The 23542-nt window shown below is 39.2% G+C and overlaps 1 protein-coding gene across 1 annotated transcript in view; it reads right to left on the minus strand.

The window, feature by feature from the left end:
* The window catches only part of LOC126184206 (voltage-dependent calcium channel type A subunit alpha-1-like), a 508450-nt gene that overhangs the window by 388076 nt on the left and 96832 nt on the right, over positions 1-23542 (minus strand). The window contains 1 exon segment of the mRNA XM_049926574.1: positions 12446-12561. Within this exon segment, the coding sequence (XP_049782531.1) occupies positions 12446-12561 (116 nt within the window).

Below are 23542 nucleotides of genomic sequence, written 5' to 3' on the forward strand. Positions count from 1 at the left end.
ATATGATACTGTGTACTTAATTTGTGACTGAATTACCCTTTCTCTTAACAGTAATGTACCATAGAATCCTTAAACAAAATTCTGTGCCCAATAGTTGCAAGAAACCACAAATACACCCATCTATAAGACGGGTAGCAGAAGTGATCCACAAAAGGTATAGGTCATGGTAGTCATGTAGATGCAGTTCTCCTCAGCTTCTGAAAACCATTTTACTCAGTACCACACAACATTTACTAATTAAAGTACATTCATATGGGATATCAAACAAAATTTGTGATTGGATTAAGAATTTCTTTGTAGGGAGGATGCAGCATGATACCTTGGATGTTCAGTCATCAACACACTTCAAGCTTGGCACAGGGAATCGTGTTGGGACCTTTACTGTTCAAGTTTTATATCAATGAACTTGGAGCTGAGTGGTAGCTTCTGTTCCAGCAGCAGTGCATTAAAGCATACTGTTTAGTCTGTGAATTGAAATAGCTTCTAATAAGAAGAGACTTATTTTAATTTCCTGTGTGCTCTTTAGTTTAAACTCTTTAATTTTGGCATGTTTGTGTCTTTATCAGGCACAATTCACTGTTTTAGTAACTGTATAGCAGATAGTACCACTTTTTGCATTGTAAAAGTCATTCCCATTTTTGTTTGAAGAGTGAGTTACAGTTGTTAGATCCTTCAGTTGAGTGGCAGCTTCCGTTCCAGCAGCAGCACACACCGAAGCACACTGTTTCGTTTGTGAGTTGACACAGCTACTAATAATAATAGACTTATTTTTAATTTCATGTGTGCTCTTCGGTTTAAACTCTTTAACTGAATGAACTCTGCAGAAAGGATTTTAGTGTCTATGTGCTCTTTGGTTTAAACTCTTTAACTGAATAAGGACTCTACAGAAGAGATTTTAGTGTTTGTTTATTCTCCTCATTCATATTTTGCACGCATTACAACCTCAGCAACACCACAGCTGAGTAATGTTCACTTTTGTGGGAGGCTGTTTGTACTTTCTCAGTTGCTCCTGACTGCTTTGTTTGTATTTTTTGAGACCTTATTCAGGTTCCCCCCCCCCTCCCCCCTCTGTAGTGTAAGATATGGCTATGGACTGTGCATGTTGTGAACTGATGCAATGAGAGCTGGCTGCTGTCCATAAACAGCTGGAAGATGCAGTGGGCTCTGTCAACAGGCATCAGACTCCTGCCAAAAGCTGCAAGCTGCAATGACATCAAAGTGCCAGTGATGAGACCTGCAATGAATTTGGTGCCATTGGAGTCCCCTGGTGACTTGTTTGTTGCTGTATCTTCCGATATGCAACAGCTGACTTGTCTGTCTTCACTGAAGAGTGAGTTGCGGACAGTAGTAGGTTTGCATGTCACTGGGCAGAAGGCAAAAGTGGGTATGGGCTGCATAGCTGGCTGCTTACTCCTTAACAACATGTATGAGGTGCCACCCAGTGCTGATAATACTCTTGAGCCAGCACAGGATGCCTATCTTGCTGGGCTAGTGGCCAATTTTCCTGCCCAGTCTGGATGAGTGCAGCAAGTGCAGAGGTCATTGGGAATCCAATGTTAGGCTGGTAATGGAGCCCCACAGGGAACTAGCACGCATCGTGACAAGGAATGCCAGCATGCAGTCGGTATGTTTACCAGGGGAGGGTGTTGGTGGAGGGGGTGTCTCAGAGATATTGAGGAGGCTCTGCCAGCAGCTATTGAGGACACTGGGTGCAACTGGCTGCAGTGGCTGAATTTTGTGAAGGCAACCTGTATCGCATGTGGAGTGTAGGCTAAGCTCACTATCTGTAGCATTATACCAAGGGTTGATCACAGTCCTCTGGTTTGGAGTGAAGAGGAAAGTCTAAACCAGAGTCTCAGACGATTTTGAGATGCTATTTGATGTGGATTTCTATACCGCTGCTATTGGGTGGAGAATTGTAGGGTTCTTCGTGATAGTCCAAGTATGCACTGCATGCAAGAAGCAGCTGCTAGTGTAGCATTGTACATGTGATATGTACATGGAGGTATTTAAGGTCAGAGGAAAGCCCCATTGGGATCAGTGACAAACTGCCTCCCAGAATAGAAGATCCATCAGCCACAATGTTCTCAGACAATGCTTCTTCTCACAGACTGGATATAGAAATAATTACTACCATATTAGTAAACTGCAAGAGCATCCAAGGATAGGTCCCAGAATTAATATAGTTTATTGAAGGCTATAATACCCAGATAGTATTAGGAACAGAAAGTTGGTTGACACTGCAAGTGAATAACAATGAAATCTTAAGTTTAGAGTGGAATATTTATGGTGAGGATAGGTTAGTCATCAATGGTGGCACCATATTTATTGCAGTAAACAATTCAATAATATCTAGCAAGGTTATGATGGATTCCAAATGGGAATTAATCTGGGCAAAGTTCGGCATCAGAGATTGGTCAAAAATAGTAATGAGATGCTTTTATAGACTGCCTGGGTCAAGAGCTGTAGCAGTAGTGCACTTCAGAGAGAACTTGAATAACAGCATTAATGACTTTCCTGATCATTCCATCATAATAGGAGGAGTATTCAACTTCCCGGGTATAGATTGGGAGAGACTGGTGCCAGGGACAGGGAGTCATGTGACATTATTCCAAATATCTTGACCAAAAATTACTTTGAATTGATAATTTGGGAACCAACTCATGAAGGTAACATCTCATACCTCCCAGCAACAAACAGACATGAAGTTATCGAATCAGTTAATGTAGTGTGAGGTATCAGTGACCATAAAGCTGTGATAGCAACTATGATTGTTGATATTACAAAGAATGTTACAAAAGGCAGGGAAATATTTTTGCTTAGCAATAGTGACAGGATACAAACTGCAGAGCATCTATCTAGTCAACATCATTTGCTAAGCAAGAGTGACAGTATATAAACTGCAGAGTATCTGTCTAGTCAACATCAAACATTCAGTGTCGAGAAAGATGTGGAGCATAAATGGAAAAAATTCAGAAGCATTGTTCAGTGTGCCTTAGACAAGTATGTTCCCAGCAATATCTTACGGGATAGGAAAGACTCACCATGGTTTAATAGCCATGTTAGAAACAGAGAGAGCTGCATTACAGATTCAAGAGCAGTCAAAGCCTAGCTGACAAGCACAAGCTGAATGAAGCAAAAATGAGCAAAATGAGAGCAATGAGAAAAGCATTGAATGATCCTGAAAGTAAAATGTTGTCAATTAATCTGACTAAAAACCCTAAGGGGTTACTCAATGACCATGCTGGCACCAAAACGGAAAATAACAGACAGAAGGCTGAAATGCTGAATTTCGTCTTCTGATAGGTAAATTCTATGGGACCAAACTGCTGAGGTCGTCGGTCTTGTCTTCTGAAATTGTTTCACCATGGAAGACTGTAATACAGTCTCTCCTTTCAATCATCAGACAGATGTTGAAATGGTGGGTGTTGAAATAACTGATTGTGAAACAGAAAAGCAAATACCAACACTTAGTAATGGAAAGGCATCAGAACCAGATGAGATGCCTGTAATATTCTACAAAGATTATGTCAATGAACTTGCTCCCCTTCTAGCAGCAGTTTTTTGTAGTTCACTGTAGCAACAAAGAGTACCTCTTGCCTGGAAAAACACATAGGTCATTACCATTTTGAAGAAGGGTCATAGGACAGATGAACATGATTATAGGCCTATATCATATACGTCAAACTGTTTTAGAATTATGGAACATGTTTTACACTCAAGAATTATGATATTTTTGGAGAAAATATAAAAATCAACATGGATTCCACAAACAGAGAGAGCCTGTGAAGCCCAGCTCACTCTTGTCCTCCACGAGATCCATAGTGCCGTAAACATCAGTGCACAGGTTGATGCCATGTTGCACAAGTTCAGGGAGGTATTTTACATCATCCTGCACTGCCGTTTAGTGAAAAAAAAAAAAAGAGCTTACTGAGAATTGCACCAGATTTGTGACTAGACTCAAGACTTCTTTGTGAATAGAACACAATAAGCTGCTATTAATGGAACAAAATTCACAAATGTAAAGGTAATTTCCAAGGAAGTGTGATGGGATCATTACTGGTTACAACATATATAAATGACCTAGCAGAAAGCATTGGAAACTCTTTAAGACTGTTTGCAGAAGATACGCTTGTCTATCAGAAAGTTGCGATGCCAAAAACAGTACTAATTTGCAGAATGACATACAGAGTATTGATAAATGGTGGAGCTGAACATGAATAAGTGTAACATATTGTGCATACATAGGAAAAGAAATACAGCACTATACTGTTGATGACAAATTGCTGGAAACAGTATCTACCATAAAATACCTACGAGTAACTATAAGAGTTAACTTAAACAGAATGACCACATAAAACAAACAGTACGAAAAGCAGATGCAGTACTGAGATTCATAGGAAGAATCTTAAGGAAATTTAACTAATCCATGAAAGAAGTCACTTGAAAGGTGCTTGTTCAACTGATTCTTGGGTACTGTTTATCAGTCTGGGATCCTTACCAGGTACATTTACATCTACATGATTACTCTGCTATTCACAATAAAGTGCCTGGCAGAGGGTTCAATGATATGAAAGACAGAGAAGGTGAGAAAATCCAACAAAGGGCAGTGCATTCATCATGGGATCCTTTGGTCAGTGTGAAAGGTATGAATGGTGAGCTCCATGTGGTTCCCAAGCAGGAGTAAGATCACATGTGCCTCTGGCCATACTACCGCTGACACCACAAAACTGCCAAGCATCTCTACTCTCATGTAGTGAAAGAGTTTACTGGAGGGTGGAATGTTACTCTGCTATATTCAGTGATGAGAGTAGGTTCTGGCTGTACATAAATGATAATCATACACGTATATGGCATATACCTGGTGAACTGCCTATTCCAGAGTGCATTAATCCACAATAAACAGGTCCCATCCCAGGCTTCATTGAGTGGGGGTACATCAGTTACAACTAGCAGTCACATATGATGTGTCTATAGGGTAAAGTAACCAGTGCCCACTAAGTTGCACAAGCTATTATCCCTGTTCCACTGCCATTTCTTCACAGGAAGGTGATATGCTTTTTCAACAGGACAATGCATGTCCACATACACAACATGCACAACAATTGCCCTGGCCAAAAAGATCACCATATCTCTCACCAGCAGAACACATAAAGGACATGATGAAGCAGGAACTTACTCAATCTCCATGGCCTGCAAGGACTATTGCCAAATTGCAACAAAAGGTGCAACATGCTTGGGACAATCTGTTACAAGATGCTATTTGGCACCTTTAATATTATTTGCATATGAGAATACACAACTGCTTTGCCACCAGAAGGAAGTACACTGTGTATTGATGCAACTGGACACCCTTTACTGTGACACGTTTCATTTGATCCAAATTTGTTATCACATATTCCTACAGTGATGAAATACCTGTCACTTCACTTGTCAATAGAGTGACCTAGTCCTTGAGGGTGTTGACTTTTTTTCTAGCAGTGTATTTTAATTTGCCTTTTAATTTCCCAGTTACCTAACAATACAACATCATTTAGTGTCATATTTGAGCAAGAGAATTTGATTGTATTGGGAATGATGTTTACGAATGGTAGCAAACAGTGCTGATGTAATGATAAGGGTATGTGTTCTTCTGACTGTCCAGTTACAAAAATTATTTATGTTATTTTTTATACTATACTAGAGTGATGATTGAAATTCCACTTGCCTTATCAGACCCCCCCACCTGCCCTGCCCCCCTCTCCCCCCCCCCTCAAGCATACTGAACCTTTGGATCCCATGTACAATTATTAATCATTCATACAGCCTATCTACAATTGTTCCTTTGATAATTGTACATTATGTAGTTATTTTAATTTTAATTTGTTAAAATATAATATTTAAAATTTGCATTATATGCTTAAACTGATGAATAAAGTAGAAAAAAATGTGTAAGAGCCAGAAATCTTAGAACTGGTGTTAATGTAACAACAGACTTAGCAAATTTAGAAATGCTGTTAGGCGAGAGTTCAGTATTTATAGCTTCTGAGGTTATGCTGTCTGCTGTTCATTAAATCCATTTAATTGCATGCAGCTGTTGTTACAATATTGTGAGATAAAAAATGGGGGTGAGGGAGGAGGGAGGCTTGGGTGGAGGGTGTCAGAGGTACTAATATTGTGTAGGGTTCCCTTGACATAAATGTAAACATAATTAAGATCATGGACTGACTTATACTGTATGATTAAAAGCAGCAGATGGTTCCTCGTAAAACTAATGTGCAAACAGTGATACAGTATTCATCATATAGAACATACAGATGACTTTTGTCATCTCAAAGGGCTTTTTAGTCATCTCAACAGGGCACTCCAGATAGTATGAGGGTGTGCTGAAAAGTAATGCCTCCCAAGTTTTAATGTGAAACCTATTGCTATTTTTCAAATAAAATATACTTTATTAACATTCTACATCTTAATTGGTTGGTTTTTGGGGGCTCAATAGTGCTCAATAGTGGCAATTGAGGTGAACAATTCTCAGTCAGCCCATATGCAGGGGCACCCAGATGAGTGACACTGAAGCAGTGACAGAAAGATCGGAAAGTGGTCACTACTGCACAAGTCGTCATGCACACTCCATTGGACAGATGGTAAAAGGATAGGGCTGCAGGTCAAAAGGTCAATGGCTGAGTATGTGCTATGTGCCACACTGAAATGTGTGAAGGCACCGCACCATTATTTAAGCGGGGAAAGGTCGAGCTGTGCCAAGAAATGTGTGAAGGCACCGTACCATTATTTAAGCGGGGAAAGGTCGAGCTGTGCCAACACTTGCTCAATGACAGTACCTTGGCCCGTTGCCACTGATCCACCCCACAGAAGGTTATGGGCGTTGAAGTCACCCAGTAACAGAAAAGGTGGCAGCAATTGGGCTATAAGCACAGCCAAAACATACTGCAGGACATCACCATCCGGTGGAAGATAGAGGCTGCACACAGTAACAGCCTAAGGCATCCACACCCGAACAGTGACAGCTTCTAAAGGTGTTTGAAGAGGGACACACTCGCTGTAAAGAGGTTAAGGTTGTAGATGCAGATGCCACCAGATACCCTCTCACAATCTGTCCAGTTCTTATAATAATCCCGAGAGACAAGGAGGGTGGGGGTTCGCATCACCGGAAACCAAGTTTCCTGAAGAGCAATGCAGAGGAAAGGGGAAAGGCTGAGAAGTTGTCGAAGCTCAGCAAGGTGGTGGAAAAAACCACTGCAATTCCACTGGAGAATGACATTGTCCATGGCCAAAAAAGGCGTGAAGGGGCCGAGGAGGCAGATTACGCCGCTGGGTCACCTGCTGCCACTGATTGCGTACCTATGGGAGCGACATCCATTGTGTCTGAGGGACCGGTGAGATCTAGGTCCTCAGTGGACACCAGAATCTCCACCTCATCCTCAGATGCAGAGCTGGTAGGCAACGATGGTGGTGGGGGTGCCACCGCAATTTCCTTCATCTTAGGGGTCTTCGGTTTTGATTTCTTGCACTGTTCCTTGGGTTGCTCTAGCTGGGAGGGCTGCTTTGATTCAGTCTCCGGGACTGAAGAGGACTGCGAAGCCCTACAACCAGCTACCTAGGGCTTCTGCAACCACTGGCGGGTGTCTGCTTTGCCACTGGTAGGAATCTGGGAAGGGAGAGACCCAAGGGACCCCTTCCTAGTGAGAGAAGCCGAAGAAGACTTACGCTTCTCTGGCTTAGAGGTGGGGATGGATGTCCCCGATGGTTGGGTGGGTGCTGCTCCTGAGGTAGGTGGTGCGTGAGCAACAGGGAGGGAAGTGTCCCCCACCATCAAGGGGGCAGGTATTGTCTTTCAGCTCTGAGAGCGAACTGTAATTTGTGCAATGGATGGAGCTGTAACAGGAGTGACAGTGGTGGCGTAAGATGTTGTCATGTGCATGGGATGGAGCTGTTCAAATTTCCTTTTAGCCTCAGTGTAGGTCAGTCGGTCCAGGGTCTTGTATTCCATTATTTTCCTTCCCTTCTGTATAATCCTACAGTCTGGTGAGCAAGGGGGATAGTGCTCTCCGCAGTTAACACAGATGGGAGGCAGGGCACATGGAGTATTGTGGTGGGATGGACAACCACAATCTCGAAATATGAGGCTGGAAGCACAGCGGGAAGATGTACGGCCGAACTTACAACACTTAAAGCTCCACATTGGGGGAGGGATATATGGCTTGACATCACAGCGGTAGACCATCACCTTCACCTTCTCAGGTAATGTGTCACCCTCGAAGGCCAAGATGAAGGCACCGGTGGCAATCTGATTATCCCTTGGACCCCGGTGGACGTGCCAGACAAAATGGACACCTCGTCGCCCTAAGTTGATGCGCAGCTCATCATCAGACTGTAAAAGAAGATCCCTGTGGAAGATAATGTCCCGGACCATATTTAAGCACCGAGCGAGGTGGCGCAGTGGTTAGCACACTGGACTCGCATTCGGGAGGACGACGGTTCAATCCCGCGTCCGGCCATCCTGATTTAGGTTTTCCGTGATTTCCCTAAATCGCTACGGGCAAATGCCGGGATGGTTCCTTTGAAAGGGCACGGCCGACTTCCTTCCCCGTCCTTCCCTAATCCGATGAGACCGATGACCTCGCAGTTTGGTCTCTTCCCCCAAAACAACCAACCAACCATATTTAAGCTTTACCATATTTAAGCTTTTATGGTGTGTGATAGTAACTGAAACATCCCCAAACTTGCCATAAGTGAGTAACCTTCATGACTGGGCAGAGGATGCTGTTTTTATCAGAACTGACCCAGAGCGCATTTTGGACAAGCCCTCCACTTCCTCAAACTTGTCCTCTAAATGCTCTACAAAGAACTGAGGCTTCATCGCCATGAAAGACTCCCCATCAGCTCTCATTCAAACTGGGAACTGGGGCAAATAAGTCTCGCTGCCATCCTTAGCCTTTCGTTCCTCCCACGGTGTGGCCAAGGAGGGGAATGATTTTGGATTGTATTTCTGAGTGTTGAATTGAGCCCTAGGATGCTTAGAGACTGCTGGCGGCTGACCACCAGCAAGAGATGATGTACCACACTTCATTGCGGGTCATCCGCCCTGATGCCACCCACTTCAGCCAAGGGCCCTCCCTATTGGCACCACCTGGCAGGATGGCCATTGCCGGGAGTCCTGATACCCCAGGGAGACAAGCATCTACTCCTTGGCATACATGGGGAGTTAACAGCACAGGCATCAGCAGAGCGAACAGCACAGGCATCAGCAGAGCGATCCCCGTGTTGTCAGGGGGCTACCACCAACAGGGTACATGGTGGCCCCACCACAACCAGCTGGCTACTGTGCTGGATATTAGGTGCAAGGAAGTCCATGGTCGTCGTCTTCACAGAAAGTGACACTGCACAGTGCATGGCAGAAATCGCACCCCAAGAGATGGAGAATGAGCGGGACTGCAATGCGACGCCGAGAAATCAGGCAAAAGATCTCAATGCATGATGGACACAGTGCACCATGTAAGGTGCCCTTCCCCAATTGGCTTGCTCTTCAGAAAAATTTGGAAATATGGAGGTCAAACCCAATAGGGGACCATCACATAAAGGCCGATATGTGTGAGACTCCTTTTAGTCACCTCTTACGACAGGCAGAAATACCACGGGCCTATTCTAACCCCCGAACCTGCAGGGGGGTACATCTTAATTATTCATGTTTACATATTTATTTCTCTACACAGTCACCCTGGAGACAAATACATTTCTCCTAATGAGACACCAGTTTGTTGATACTGCCACCGCATAATGTGTGACTTTGTTGGTAGAGCCACAATTTCACCTCTGCTTGCACTGCTTCATCACTATCAAAGTGAAGTCCTTAAAATGTTTTCTTTAGGTTTTGGAAACAGATGAAAATCAGATGTGGTCAAGTTGGGACTGCATGGAGAACAATCAATGACAGACAACCCAAGGCCCAAGGCGTTGGATTGTTGCAGATGCTGCAGTGTTTGAGTGTGGTCTGGCACTATCATGCTGAAGCATAGGGTGCTCCATGTGTGGGCAAACTCTTCAAATTCATGAAACTTGATTACAGAATGCTGTTTCACATGGACTGACATAGCTACATTACCCACTGCCATGTCACACACTACAATTTGGAGCCCTCAAGAAGCAGAGGGCTGCAACTTGCATCTGTGACGTGGGAAAGTCGACTGAGTAATGTGCATCACATGTAATACTTCAGCTAATATTGAGAATAGTATACAAAACTCAGAGGCCTTAGTTTTCAGCATGCCCTCATAAAACGGAAATGTGATGAAATATTTACAGCTAAAATGTGATCAAGGCTATTCACACTACTTCTCTCTTATCTTTACAGACTAACAGTGAAATGCCAGCAGATGAGATTTTAGTAAAACCTGTCATAAAGTTAAAGAATGGACAAAGTATTCTGGTTTAGTTGGCATTACTTAATTTTGTTGCAGAAATATGTTACATGTAGAGTAATAGGACAACCACGAACATGTGTTTGTCATAATTAGTATAAAAATGGACCAGCAAAGTCAATATAGATCCTGTACCAAGGATTGTGAGCTTTAGGCATGGAGGCCAAAGATGGTCAGGAGCTTCCTGATTTTCTGCACACCTCCCATAGTCACAGACTTTGTCCCTGTTGATCTGTGACTGAGAAACATGTCACCAGTCCAGGTTCTTAGTGCAGGTCACTGTTGATTGGCTGCAGTGGATGAGACAAAATTGTAACTTGTAAGCTTTTGGGGAACCATGAAGTATCCTTTTCATGGCTCCAAGCAAACTGTCGGAGAAAGGTGGTGGTAGAATCTGAAGAGAGTATGCAGAGAAAAAGCAGCAGCATGTGTCAAACATATAAGGTTGCTGTAGGTATCACAATATCTGCTGGAGAGTGGGATACCTCTCAGTTTTTTGTGAAACCGTTACTGCAATGGTAAGAAAGTAATTTCAAGAATTTTGTAGCATACTGTTTACATGTAAACATATTTCTTTATGCTGATTGAATACAGAATAGAGTTCTATGAAGAAATACAATAATGTAAAAACTCTCAAGTGCTTGTGGTCAGTTTGAAATGTGTCTCCTAGTTGTAGGTACTGAGAAGTCACACGCACTGTTGCAAGTACTGTTTGGTTTCATCAGTTATATTGCAAAGTGGAACAAAAAGGGACAAGAAGGGCTTACAGTCCATTGTCATGTGAATCCATGCACAATAATGTTAAATATGGAAGTTGTCTATGTTGTGTCTGGTAACAAAAACCAGCTTCTCAATCTCTGTATAGTTTTTCTGGGACTAGATGAAGGTCTTGGAGGCTTACATTGATTGTTCAGTTGTTACTCTTATTCACAATTCTCTATACTACATCATGAAATTTTTGAAGAGATATGTATGTTTCAATAGAGTAACAAAAACATAAATTAAGTACTAAACAAGTGTAAATCACTCATATATATGGTCAGCAGTTGACTTATTCCACATAATAGTAAATAATGATAAACATGAATCAGGAAAATTCTCTAAAGTCTGTACTACTGTTATGAATACTGTATATAATTAGCAACAAATAATTGTAACAGGGAAATATGTAAAACAATTTGCCAAACCCAATACTCATAGATATAACCATCTGTTTTAGCAGATTCAGTCCCACCATATACCCCCCGCCCCCCCAACCCCCCCCCCCCTCTCTCTCTCTCTCTCTCTCTCTCTCTCTCTCTCTCTCTCTCTCTCTGTATCAAGTAATATATTTTCAAATACAACACAGTGAAATATACTGACAGGACAAATTTTGTGCATGGAGTGACGGGAGAGGTATGAATCTAAGAGAGAAGTGCATATATGGGTGTGACATAAGGCTAAGTTTGGATGCTGGAATACCACTCTGGAGGTAGAAAGTAAGTAGTAGCAAAAGTAGGTCGTAAATTGTATTTTTTACACTTGAATCTGAGTAGGTCGCGCAGTCAAAGTGGTGACAAAGCAGTTAAATGATAAATTCACGAAGAGGTTGTCACTGTGAACTTCTGGTGTTAGCTTTCACTGACAATCCTAATATATGGATCATAGATCAAACCATCATGTGATCTACTTATATGCTACCCAGTCTGTGTTTTGGTCCTCAACTTCTATCCATTGCTCAGTATGCGAAAGCCCTCTTTGAGCTGACAATTTATAGTGCACTTCCTTCAGTCTCTCATGAACCACAGTTATCTGATGGTCTGATGTTAACAGCAACAAATATATTCCCTTGCTGACACTTGTCTATTCTAAAAGTTAAAAAAGTCATATTATATTCAGTTCACACACAGTAATTTATCTCTCACTGGTTTTCATTAAGGTATCACTTGCAGCCAACATCATTGTCACAAATTTTCATAGACAAAGTAAAAAACTGTTTCACTTTTCTGACACATCAACTATAAACATACATAAAAATAGGTCTTACGCACCTGCCTTGCAGATCCACTCGACGTACCCATTGAGCTCACGTTCCAGCTGCTGCTGCCTACGCAGCTTCAGGAACGTCTGACGGTTTTCAACTTTCTCTCTCTCCTTGGCAAATTCTCTGGTAAGGAAAAGGAAACTGGTGCAGTAACTACTGGGGAACTACAGTAAGTCATGCAGTCTTACCACATCCTATGGCAAGGTGTTAAAATAATGTGTTTATATGGAACTGCATAGAGTTATACACAAAATTAAGTCACTAGAACAACAATATCTTACTCAATGTCTTTTCATCAAGACAGATTCAGTATTATCAGTACAAAAGGTAGTACAAGGAACTGAAAGCAGTTCTTTTTACAAGATTTTAAATAGCAACATCATAAATCAAAATATTTGGATAAATACTGGTACTGCAGAGCTACAGAATGATAATACTTATTATTATAATACTAACAGGTTTCAGGAAATGTCAACTAACTTTTAAAAGCAACAAAGTTATGGGCATAATAAGGAGGTTATTTCATAGTGCCAATATAAGAACATCACACACCTGTAACTGGAAAGCTTTAAGGGCATCAATTTAATGTATCTCACAAAATTGTAACTTGTTTATATGTAACTAGTTCATACCTATTGCACGATCATAACGCCATCAATGATAATTGTTTAATGAATGGCAAACAATGTAAAAAACTGTGGGATATCAGTACTCTTCACTGGCAGCAGTACTGACTTTCTTGCACATTTTACAAATGTGAATGAATCTTTCACTCTGTGTGCTAGACTGAAATTCAAACACAGAACATTGCCTTTCATTGGCATTGCTATTAAGAAACTTGTTTGCAGATTAAAACAGTGTGTTAGTCTGAAATTCAAACACAGAACTTTACCTTTCAGGGGCATTGCTATTAACAGCTGAGCTATTTGGCCTGACTCCCAGTCTGCCCAGTTTTAATTATAACCAGGGGCAGCTTCTGAGGTAGTGCCCCTGTGTCGTGGCACCCCTTGTATAAAAAAGAAAGAAAGAGAAATCTATGGGAACTGTGCATAAAACATTGTTTCAGAGTACGTGTTTTCTAATTTGAAGAGGCACATTTCGCCTTGTGTGCTCTCGCAGTAGTTTTCTGAAGCTTGGAGCCAACAGCAGATTGGCACCATCTGCTCTCATAAATCGCTGTGTGAAAGGCTCGGTCACTGGTTTCTTCATGCTTCTTACGGCGGAGTGAAGCCACAGCTAGTCTCACTCAGAGCTTTACATTCCTTCTGCCAGAGAGCAGTAAAGTGCAGGACCTATAGGAGCATGATCTGCCATCTAATGATCCTGTTAGAAATTATCAGGGTGCAGATGTATTGTAATTCAGTTTTACAGTCCTTCTGCAAGTTAATGCTTATGCATTCCTAAACACTAATTAATGCTTAATTAAATCAAATACAGAAATAATACACTTAAATATCATTATAAATAGCTATATGTAATTTGAATATAATTATGCCCTTAGATTTTGAAATGAAGAGCGATTTTTTCAATACTGGTATTCCAAGAAAAGGTGTAGTATTTCTATTTATACTTATTATGTTTGTGTAATACAGTCCTGTGCAAACATGTAGTTATTGTGAGGTCAGGTAATTGACTGTATATAGCTGTCTGTACAGTGTTATCTGTAACGGAAAATTCAGTTGACTGTGAAAATAGCAAACATGAACAAAGTAAATGAGTTATTAAAAATGCCATTTAGTAACAGGACTCTCAGATAAAAAACAATAGGTACACCACTCCCAAATCTGAATCTGCAGCAGCAAACAAAAAATTGATACAGTACATTCAATCCAGAAATTTACCAAAAGAACAAATGGACTTGTGGTTGTGAAGAAAGCAATGCTGTTTTTTATTTTCCTTGTCCATTATTTGGGGGTGATGTTCACTAGTGCAAGACCGGAATAACTGATATTGGGCATATATGGTCTAAAATGAAAGTACATGAAATGTAAAAGCAACACATGAATAATGTGCGTAATCTTTCATTTCTAGGTAAAACAAACATTCAGCAGAAATTAGATTCACAATATAGACAAACAATTGACAGCCACAACAAATGTGTAGAAAAGAATAGATATATATTGAATTTAATTGTAAATTGTATTCAGTTCTGCGGTGCTTTGGAACTGCCTCTCAGGAGCCACAATGAATCTGATGGCTCTCAAAATAAGGGGATTTTTCGTGAGCTAATTCAGTTCAGCGCAGAAATGGATAAAGATATTCAAGTTCATCTCATTCAAGCATCAGTATTCAAAGGCATTTCTAAGACTGTTCAGAATGAACTACTGCAATGCACTTTGGAAGTGAACTGTGATGAAGTTCGTAAAGAAATAAAACACGCCAATTATTATGTTGCAATAATGTCGGATGAAAGTGCAGATGTGTCTTGTGAATTTCAATTGGTTATTGTTTTGCATTATGTTGTTGAAGGAAAACCTGTTGAAAGATTTTGGAACTTTGTTAATCCAGAAAGTCAGAATGCTCATACTACATCTGCGAGTTTTCTGAAAGAAATTGAACCATTAATTGGCGATGACCACACAAAACTCATAGCTCAAAGTTACAATAGTGCAAACACTATGAGTGGCAAGTTGAACGGGGTTCAGAAATTAATTAAAGACAAATATCCAAATGCAAACTACATTCATTGTTATTCACATCAGTTTGGCCTCATGTCTGCGGCAGCCTCTGTTAATCGCAAAGCGTGCATCTCTTTTGCACACCTTTCAGGTAATTCTTCTTTCTTTTCTAACTCGCCACAGAAATCAAAAGTGTTGCATAGCATTATTCAAAAATGCTTGCCCCATGTGTGACAAGATGGAACTACCATTTTTGAGTAGTAAAAGATGTTTTTGAAAACAAGGAAAAACTCTTCAATGCTAGGCCTGAGTTGAGAGCAGTTGCTGGTGCATTTCCATTCCTTTCACTGATTGTAGAGGATGAACTCTGTGACACATTCAACAAGACTGCTAAAGTTTTGAAACTGCTAATCATGACACCTATCTTGAGGTCAGAAGCTGAGCAGTGCTTTTCAATGCTCGAGAGAATTAAAACATTCTCAAAACACCATGAAAGAAGAATGACTGAGTGTCTTAGGGATGCTAACCTGTGAAAAGTCATTCGTGTGTAAAATTGAAGATTTCAGTTTGAATGAGAGATTTATTTGCCAACAAGAAGGCGTGATGAATTGATTTACAATATAATTCCTATCAATTGTTTTGAAGATGTCTTCCCAAAGTCATGGATTTGCTGCTACTGGTGAGTACAATGCCTTTAGTTTTAGATGTTATTAATTTGATTAAATTTGCTTCGCAAAATCCAGATTACAAGTTCGAATAATTTATACATGCTCTATTATTTCTTGTACTGTCACTTTTTCTGGCAGTCGGCCATGAACGTAAAACAAACAGGGAGTTCTGGCTGTCAAGGGGAGAAGAGCAGAGTGGGGGGACAAGCCACGCCACCCTCGCACAGGGCTGGCAGCCTATGTCCATGTTCTCTGTTCCTAAGGCATAATTGATGTAATAATGTATATATGGATCGCTGATTCCATCTGATGTTGTGAGAGCCATATTTGAACCCTGTGACAGAACAAGATTGCTCTCCACACTCATTTCAAAATAAGAAAAGGAAACAACGAGCAAGCACAACTCAAAAGCGAAGCGGAGCACATACTGCTGCTAGAGTGCAATTGTTAGCTGAGTTTGGTTATATTGTTACATGGTAGTTTAGGCCCGATCTCCACTGGTATCTTAAGCAACTATACATCAAAACACCCCCTGCTTATGACTGCTACGTAAAAGTGAGCGAACATACCCTGTGAGGACTAAAGAATTGCGCTGTTCATATGTGTGCTCACGCGCGTATGTGCGATAGAGCTTTTCAAAGTTAGTGTTACATTTTATATTTCATGCAGACATGGAAACACTCTCCTCTCTCTCTCTCTCTCTCTCTCTCTCTCTCTCTCTCTCTCTCTCTCTCTCATGCAAACACTTGCTATCACGTTCTCCAGGATTATATATAACTCTTTCTGTGCATAAAAAGGGTGCTGTTGTAATAAGTGTTTATTTCTGTTTCCCTATACATTTTGTTTGATATAATATCTTATGAAATATATGAATTATCAACAAAATTCCGTAATAGAGTCAGTGCTACCAAACTAAGTTTTTTTGGCACTGCCAATGGAATGCCTCAGTGGCTGCCACTGATTATAACACTCTCTCCTACTTTGTGGGCCTTCGAGAGTTGTGGCTGGATAACTGAGTTGGTAAGATCAATGTCCTAAGTACAAAGTTCTGGGATGAAGGTATAGTCCACTATACACAGAATTAATCTGTCAGGAAGTTTCACAATGTAAATAAAACACTGTATCATAGCTACATAATGCCCTGGAAACACGCTTCACAACATCAGAAGAAAAACTGGGTCATTGACACAACCACATCAATACTTTTCCAGATGCTCTCATCTTGAGGAAAAAAATGTAGTTAAATAACTTGATCATCAGCGTGCTCCCATACATAGTGCCTACTTGCATACTTAAATACCTGGTTTTTTACTGAACTGTACTACATAACCAGTTCATCATTTAGTCAGTATTTATAATTATCTTATGAAAGTTTTCAAAATGCCTACAGTGAGTATTTTACTGCTTTGCTTAATGTGTACAGTTAACAGCAAGAATCTGGGAAGAAGGAGTTGGTAACAAAAAGGAAAACATTTCACAAATTTATAACATGATGGAGAAAAAAACTGAGTATATCTGGTACTTAACATTCATCTGTGAAATAGTGTTGTAAAATAGCACTGACAAGTTTGATAGTAACATCACAGCATGTTACATTCATTGTAATGAGGGAACAAAATTATTTTCCTGTTAGTCTTAAACTGTCACTCTCCCACATGTTTATTTTATCTTATTACAGTAGTTGCAAATTCTATTCTAGCAAAATGAAATCTACAACATTCACACAGCTCCAGAGTTTGTGTGTCACCAGTTTTAGGTTACAAAGAAATAGTACAATACCCATCAGCCTTGATCCACAGCACATTTAAATCTAAATCTTATAAAAGTTTTAGATTTTGTTCTTTTCCTTGTAAGAAATTACCTTTGTACAAAGTAACTTTACTTTTTAGTACAGCAGAAAACTATATTTTTAAAGTGCACCACAAATAGCAGAAATAATTTAAAATGTGATTTTATGTATCAAAGGATTTTAGGCTAGTATGGAGGGGGGCACTGTATATTTGGTATGGCTTCAACAGAAATAAAGAAACATCACAAAAACAACCAATAAACGTTGAAAAGAAGAAAAATACTTAAAAAGTCCCAGGGAAGTGATGAATTTTGTGATATATAACTGCTTGATGACAGCAGCATTTTTGCCGTGTGGGATGATGTCAAAATCAGAATACTGTTTACTACGCAAGACCTGTATGATATTGTGGATGAAACTGAATTATTTGAAATATGTCACACAGAAGAAAAAATATAAATGGCAACAATGGGACAGCAAGGCAAAACATTTTACAGGGTGAACATTAACAAAACAGACAAATTACAGGGACGGATTCCTGACTGGAAATGGAGGAGAAAAGGGTCCTATGAACACGTGTCCTGATATGCGTAGTTGCCACAGTAGATGGCACTGATGAATGAAAGTTCCTATAACCATGTGTCATGCATTACTTGTGTGTTGCAGGCTGTATGATTGAAACAGCGAACTGTAAGCAGCAGAATGGCCTGGTATTTGTGTCAGGAACAATGAAGACAACTGACAGAAAGGTAAAGCCACATGAGTTGTGTTGTGAAACTTCCAAGGCTATGTTCAATAAACACAAAGTAATATGCAAAAAAGACACTTCTCAAAGAACTGTGCAGTTGTTTCAACAATATTATAGTTTCAAATACAGTGAAACTAAAGTCATGGCTAGTAATGTAAGTGCTCTAGAGAATATAGTGTTTTAACTGAATCATTTCAAGTCAGGAAAGATGTCAGACATGATACCCAAGTTTTGCCAAGTGAATTCAGTCATTTTTCTCCAGCATAGAATTCATCACCCACAGGAGAGAAGACTGGAAAATCTAATTGCTAGGCTCAAAAAAGAAAAGGAATGACAAAGCTAAGAATCAAGAAGATAGTATTGCCTTCGATGTTCATCTTAACAAAGATAAAAGAAAGGATCTAATCTATAACAACTGTGGTGAACATGGCCATTTTGCAGGAGAAAGTCAGAAGCATAATAACAAAGAACACAGTTGAATATACATGAAAAATAATCAAAGAATAATGGAATGCTACTTTAAAAACAAAAATAAAATTCAAGAACGATAAACAAGACCTTTCAAGCCCTGTCCTCACTGCAAAAAGACAAACCATAAAGAAGACATTTATTATTTTAAGGACAAAGACAATGCAAAAACAGTACTTTTCACCTCAGGTGACATCAAAGAAGATCCAGTCATTGAAGGAAGCAAGAAAGAAGATATCTCTCAAGAAAACAAGAAAGAAGCAATCACTGAAGAAAAGAAGAGAGAAGTCATCACTAAAGAGAACAAGAAAGAAGACATCAATGAAAAAAAGAAAGAAGACAGTGTATTTCTTGTATAAAAGATTTCAGAAGAAGTAGCAAGAAAGAAGAAATGACCATAGTTGTTGATAGTGTATGTATAGGATATATGTGTAATGATGTGGAAAAATTGAAAAACGTGGAAGACTATGGTAGTTTTGTGAAAGTCGCCTATCAAGGTGGATCAATGAAGATAGTAGCAAGACGAAAATTTGTGGGTGAATGCCATATTCTCTAGGATGTGGGGTATGTTTGTGAACTGAGTAGAAATCTAAAGTCTGTTAATACTATCACTGAAAAAATTGCACAGCTTTTAGTAAACATTCTATTTAAATCTATAAAGATAAAATACTCATTTTAGAAGGACCAAAAACAAGAAACAGATTGTGTGAAGTGATAACTGAACCAGGAAAGTGACCATTATTGACAGAAGGAGAAAACCAATAATGGCAAAATAAGCAAGGTAATCCAGACGTAACTTATACTTCAAAGACAAAGAAAATGTGTGATGGAGTACCTAATAGTTTATATTCATCAGAAAAATTGCATGAAGCTTGTGTGAGAGCTAAGCTAACAAAATATCCATTTTCTACTGTGAGAGAGAGAGCAGCACAACCATTTTAAATAATACAAACTGATCTGTGTAGAGAGACAGATCCTCCAACATTCAGTTGATATAGATACTACAAGACTGTATTGGATGACTTCACTCATTTTTGTGTAATCTATTTGTTAAGACATACGTCAGAGGCTGCAAGATCTATAAGAAAATATGTGTTGGAAAGAGAAAATCTGTTCAATGTGAAATTGTCAAAAATAAGATGTGTTAAAGGTGGAGAGTACACCAGCTGTGAAGCAGTGTGAAGGAAAAATAACTGTGCTGGACTGTAGTATTAATTATATTCCTCAAGTCAATGAGAAAGCAGAGAAATTAGATCTGACAATAATGAACAAGGCAACAGTAATTAACTGAAGAAAGATCTATATGGACAATCAGTCAAATCAATAAAATGGTTCAAATGGCTCTGAGCACTATGGGACTTAACATCTATGGTCATCAGTCCCCTAGAACTTAGAACTACTTAAACCTAACTAACCTAAGGACATCACACAACACCCAGTCATCACGAGGCAGAGAAAATCCCTGACCCCGCCGGGAATCGAACCCGGGAACCCGGGCGTGGGAAGCGAGAATGCTACCGCACGACCACGAGCTGCAGACAATCAATAAAAAATGTTACACCTGCAGGAAAGTGGTTTGGCAAAAGACCACAATCTACTAAGACTTCCAACTTTTGGATCAAGACATTTTGGCAAAAATCTAGGCTGCTTGAAGAATCTAGATGAAAAAAGTAATCCATGCACTTCTGTTCGCTATGCTCCAGATGGCTACAGACTGTTTGATACACAAAGAAATGTTACTATTTCAAGAGATGATCAGAGAGTGGCAAAAGAAACTGTGAAGTATCATATGACTCTTATGACCCAGTAAATGGAATTCAGAATCAAGAAAATTAAGGAGAAGAAAATCAAGATGGAAAAGGATGCAATGAATAGCAGAACAGCAGAAGAGCAAAACAAGACCAGACCTTGGATTACAAGTCAATTATGACAGCAACTTCACTGAAGATCTAAAGAAAAGGGATCATCAAAATGTCACAAAAACTTTGAGATATCTACAAGATTCCAAAACTTATGGCTTTCTCTGTAAGAAGAAAGAAGATGCCTTGTAAACACAATGAAAAGCAATCTGTTTAACAAAATTATGGAGACTAAAGTTCAAAAGAAGGACTAATCATAACAAAACCACAAAACAGATCTCACATATGAAAATATATATGTTTCTATGAATATAACAGAGGGAAACATTCCACATGGGAAAAATATATATAAAAACAAAGATGCTGTAACTTACCAAATGAGAAATCGCTGGTATGTTGATAGACACAATAAAAAACACACAAACACACACACAAATATTCAAGCTTTTGCAACCCAAGGTTGCTTCATCAGGAAAGAGGGAAGGAGAGGGAAAGACAAAAGGATGTGGGTTTTAAGGGAGAGGGTAAGGAGTCATTCCAATCCCGGGAGTGGAAAGACTTACCTTAGGGGGAAAAAAGGACAGGTATACACTCAGACACACACACACACATATCCATTTGCACATATACAGACACAGGCAGACATATCACCTTACACTCTCCCTTAAAACCCACATCCTTTCGTCTTTCACTCTCCTTCCCTCTTTCCTGATGAAGCAACCTTGGGTTGTGAAAGCTTGAATATTTGTGTGTATGTTTGTGCATTTTTTATTGTGTCTATCAACATACCAGCACTTTCTCATTTGGTAAGTTACAGCATCTTCGTTTAGATACTTTGACACCTGAAGAGTTGTTTCTGCTTTCTTTATTCAAAAACGGCGAAGATGGAGAAAAGAAGACAAAATTGATGTAAATGGTAAATTCAAAATAAAGGCTAAAAAGAGATACACAACAAACAATTCCTTCTATATAAAAGTTTCAATGGTAAAGACACCAGAAATGACAGAAGTCATATACTAATACAATTTGTTTTAATATACTAATAGAATTTGTTGAGAAACACAGCATGTATATGCTTAACACATTCTCCCATATGAGGGAAACAAAAAATGGAGTTCAAAAAGTTCCACATAGAATGAAAAATGAAACTGTGCAGGATGTGATGGTCGCTTTCAAACTGCAAGTGATCACAGGTTCATACAATACAGAGTACAGTTAGATATATAGTTAAACAGAGACTCACCTGGCAGGAAGTCATAAATGTATATTATGATCATTTATTAATAATATCAAGGTAAATAACATTAAAATAGGTAACGTGTTCAGTATCTTGGCAGAAAGAATGTTATACAAACACAGACGGAAGCAGCAATTATTTAACAAAAGAATATCTGCAGTCAGGAAAAGTGAATGCATGTATGAAGCAGGCAAGTGAAAAGAAAGTCTCAAATGAAACAAGCAGCTGTTTAAGAGAAGGTGAGTTTCAAATAAACAATAACTAGGAAATGATTAAATTTGCTTAATTAAACAACGCTATTTGTATATTTATTTGAGACAAAGTGGTAAGATACTAAGAAAATTAAGTAAATGAAACAAGTAAAAAAATAACTGTACGAAGATGATGAAATGGAAGTTTATGCTGGGTAGATGTCATATTTCATAAAGTAATATAACATCTGGCACAATGACAAACTACAGAGAGAAAATTGTTCAAGAATTCCGAGATTCCTTTAAAGGTTTGCATGAAAGAGATGATCAGAAAAACAGATAGGTACTTATGAAAATAATGAAGTTCCTGATAAAATGCAAAAGGATATGAATAAAGCCATTTGTAGTATGGAGAAAGGGAAGTCACTGGGTGACGGTGTTTCAAAAGAAATGCTTAAAGATGGAGAAAAGACAGATATAAGGTATCTGCTAAATAGTTTAGAGAATGTTTGTGAAAGAAGACTGTTGCCCAAAATTACACCAAACTGTAATTGTTCTGTTTTACAAGAAAGGGGAGAGACAAGACATAAAAAACTAAAGCCTGAACAATCTCATATATGTAGTGTACTAGATACTCACTACAACTGCAGCAAAACTGCACAGAACAAAGAACATTAGGTTCCAATCACACAAAGGGAGAAGCTGGCTTTAGAAATTGACATAGTATAAAGGACAATCTGCAAGTCATGACCAAAATTACAGAACAGTGCAATGAGTATGAATTACCACTTCGTTTGGGATTCATGGTTTTGAAAAAGCTTTATACTCAGTTTCAACTAAATTGCTACTGATAACCATTGAGAAATGATGTAATGATACTGGAGAGTATATACATCAATGCAATAGCTCCCGTTGAACTTCATCAGGGCACTGAAAAATTCCAAATTGAAAGAGGAGTCAAACCAGAAGATCCCATAGCTTCAAAACCAATCTCAGCAATCATAGAGGAAGTTTTTGTACCTTCAAACTGAGAAAAACAGAGAAGGAAAGAAGTTAATGGAAGATATCTTAGTCACCTTTGTTTTATGAATGACACTGTACTATTTGCTTTAGTGCTGATAATATACAACAATAAATGGAAGAACTTATTAAATAAAGTATGAAAGCAGATGACTTTGAAAATCAATTACATTGAGACTAAAATAATGTCTAAGTGACATATCAAGAATAAAATAGTACAAATTAACCATGAATCAATGAACTATAAAACCAGTTGATGAGTTTGTTGATTTAGGGCAGATGACAAAATCAAAAACAAAAGAAATGAACATGAAAGTTAATTGGTCTAGGGCACTTCAGATTAGCTAAATAAGGGTTATCACAGATGACAGGATGGCCAAAAAAGGAAACAGACAGAAAAATAAAACTGGCCTGGAGTGCTTCAGGTAGCCTAAGCCAAATAAGGTTTTCAAAATAAAACTTCCAGTGTGTTTTTACAGTTAATGTGAAAACCATTCAAAAGTTGT

This window comes from Schistocerca cancellata, chromosome 4, assembly GCF_023864275.1.
Source record: "Schistocerca cancellata isolate TAMUIC-IGC-003103 chromosome 4, iqSchCanc2.1, whole genome shotgun sequence".
Lineage (NCBI taxonomy): Eukaryota > Metazoa > Arthropoda > Insecta > Orthoptera > Acrididae > Schistocerca > Schistocerca cancellata.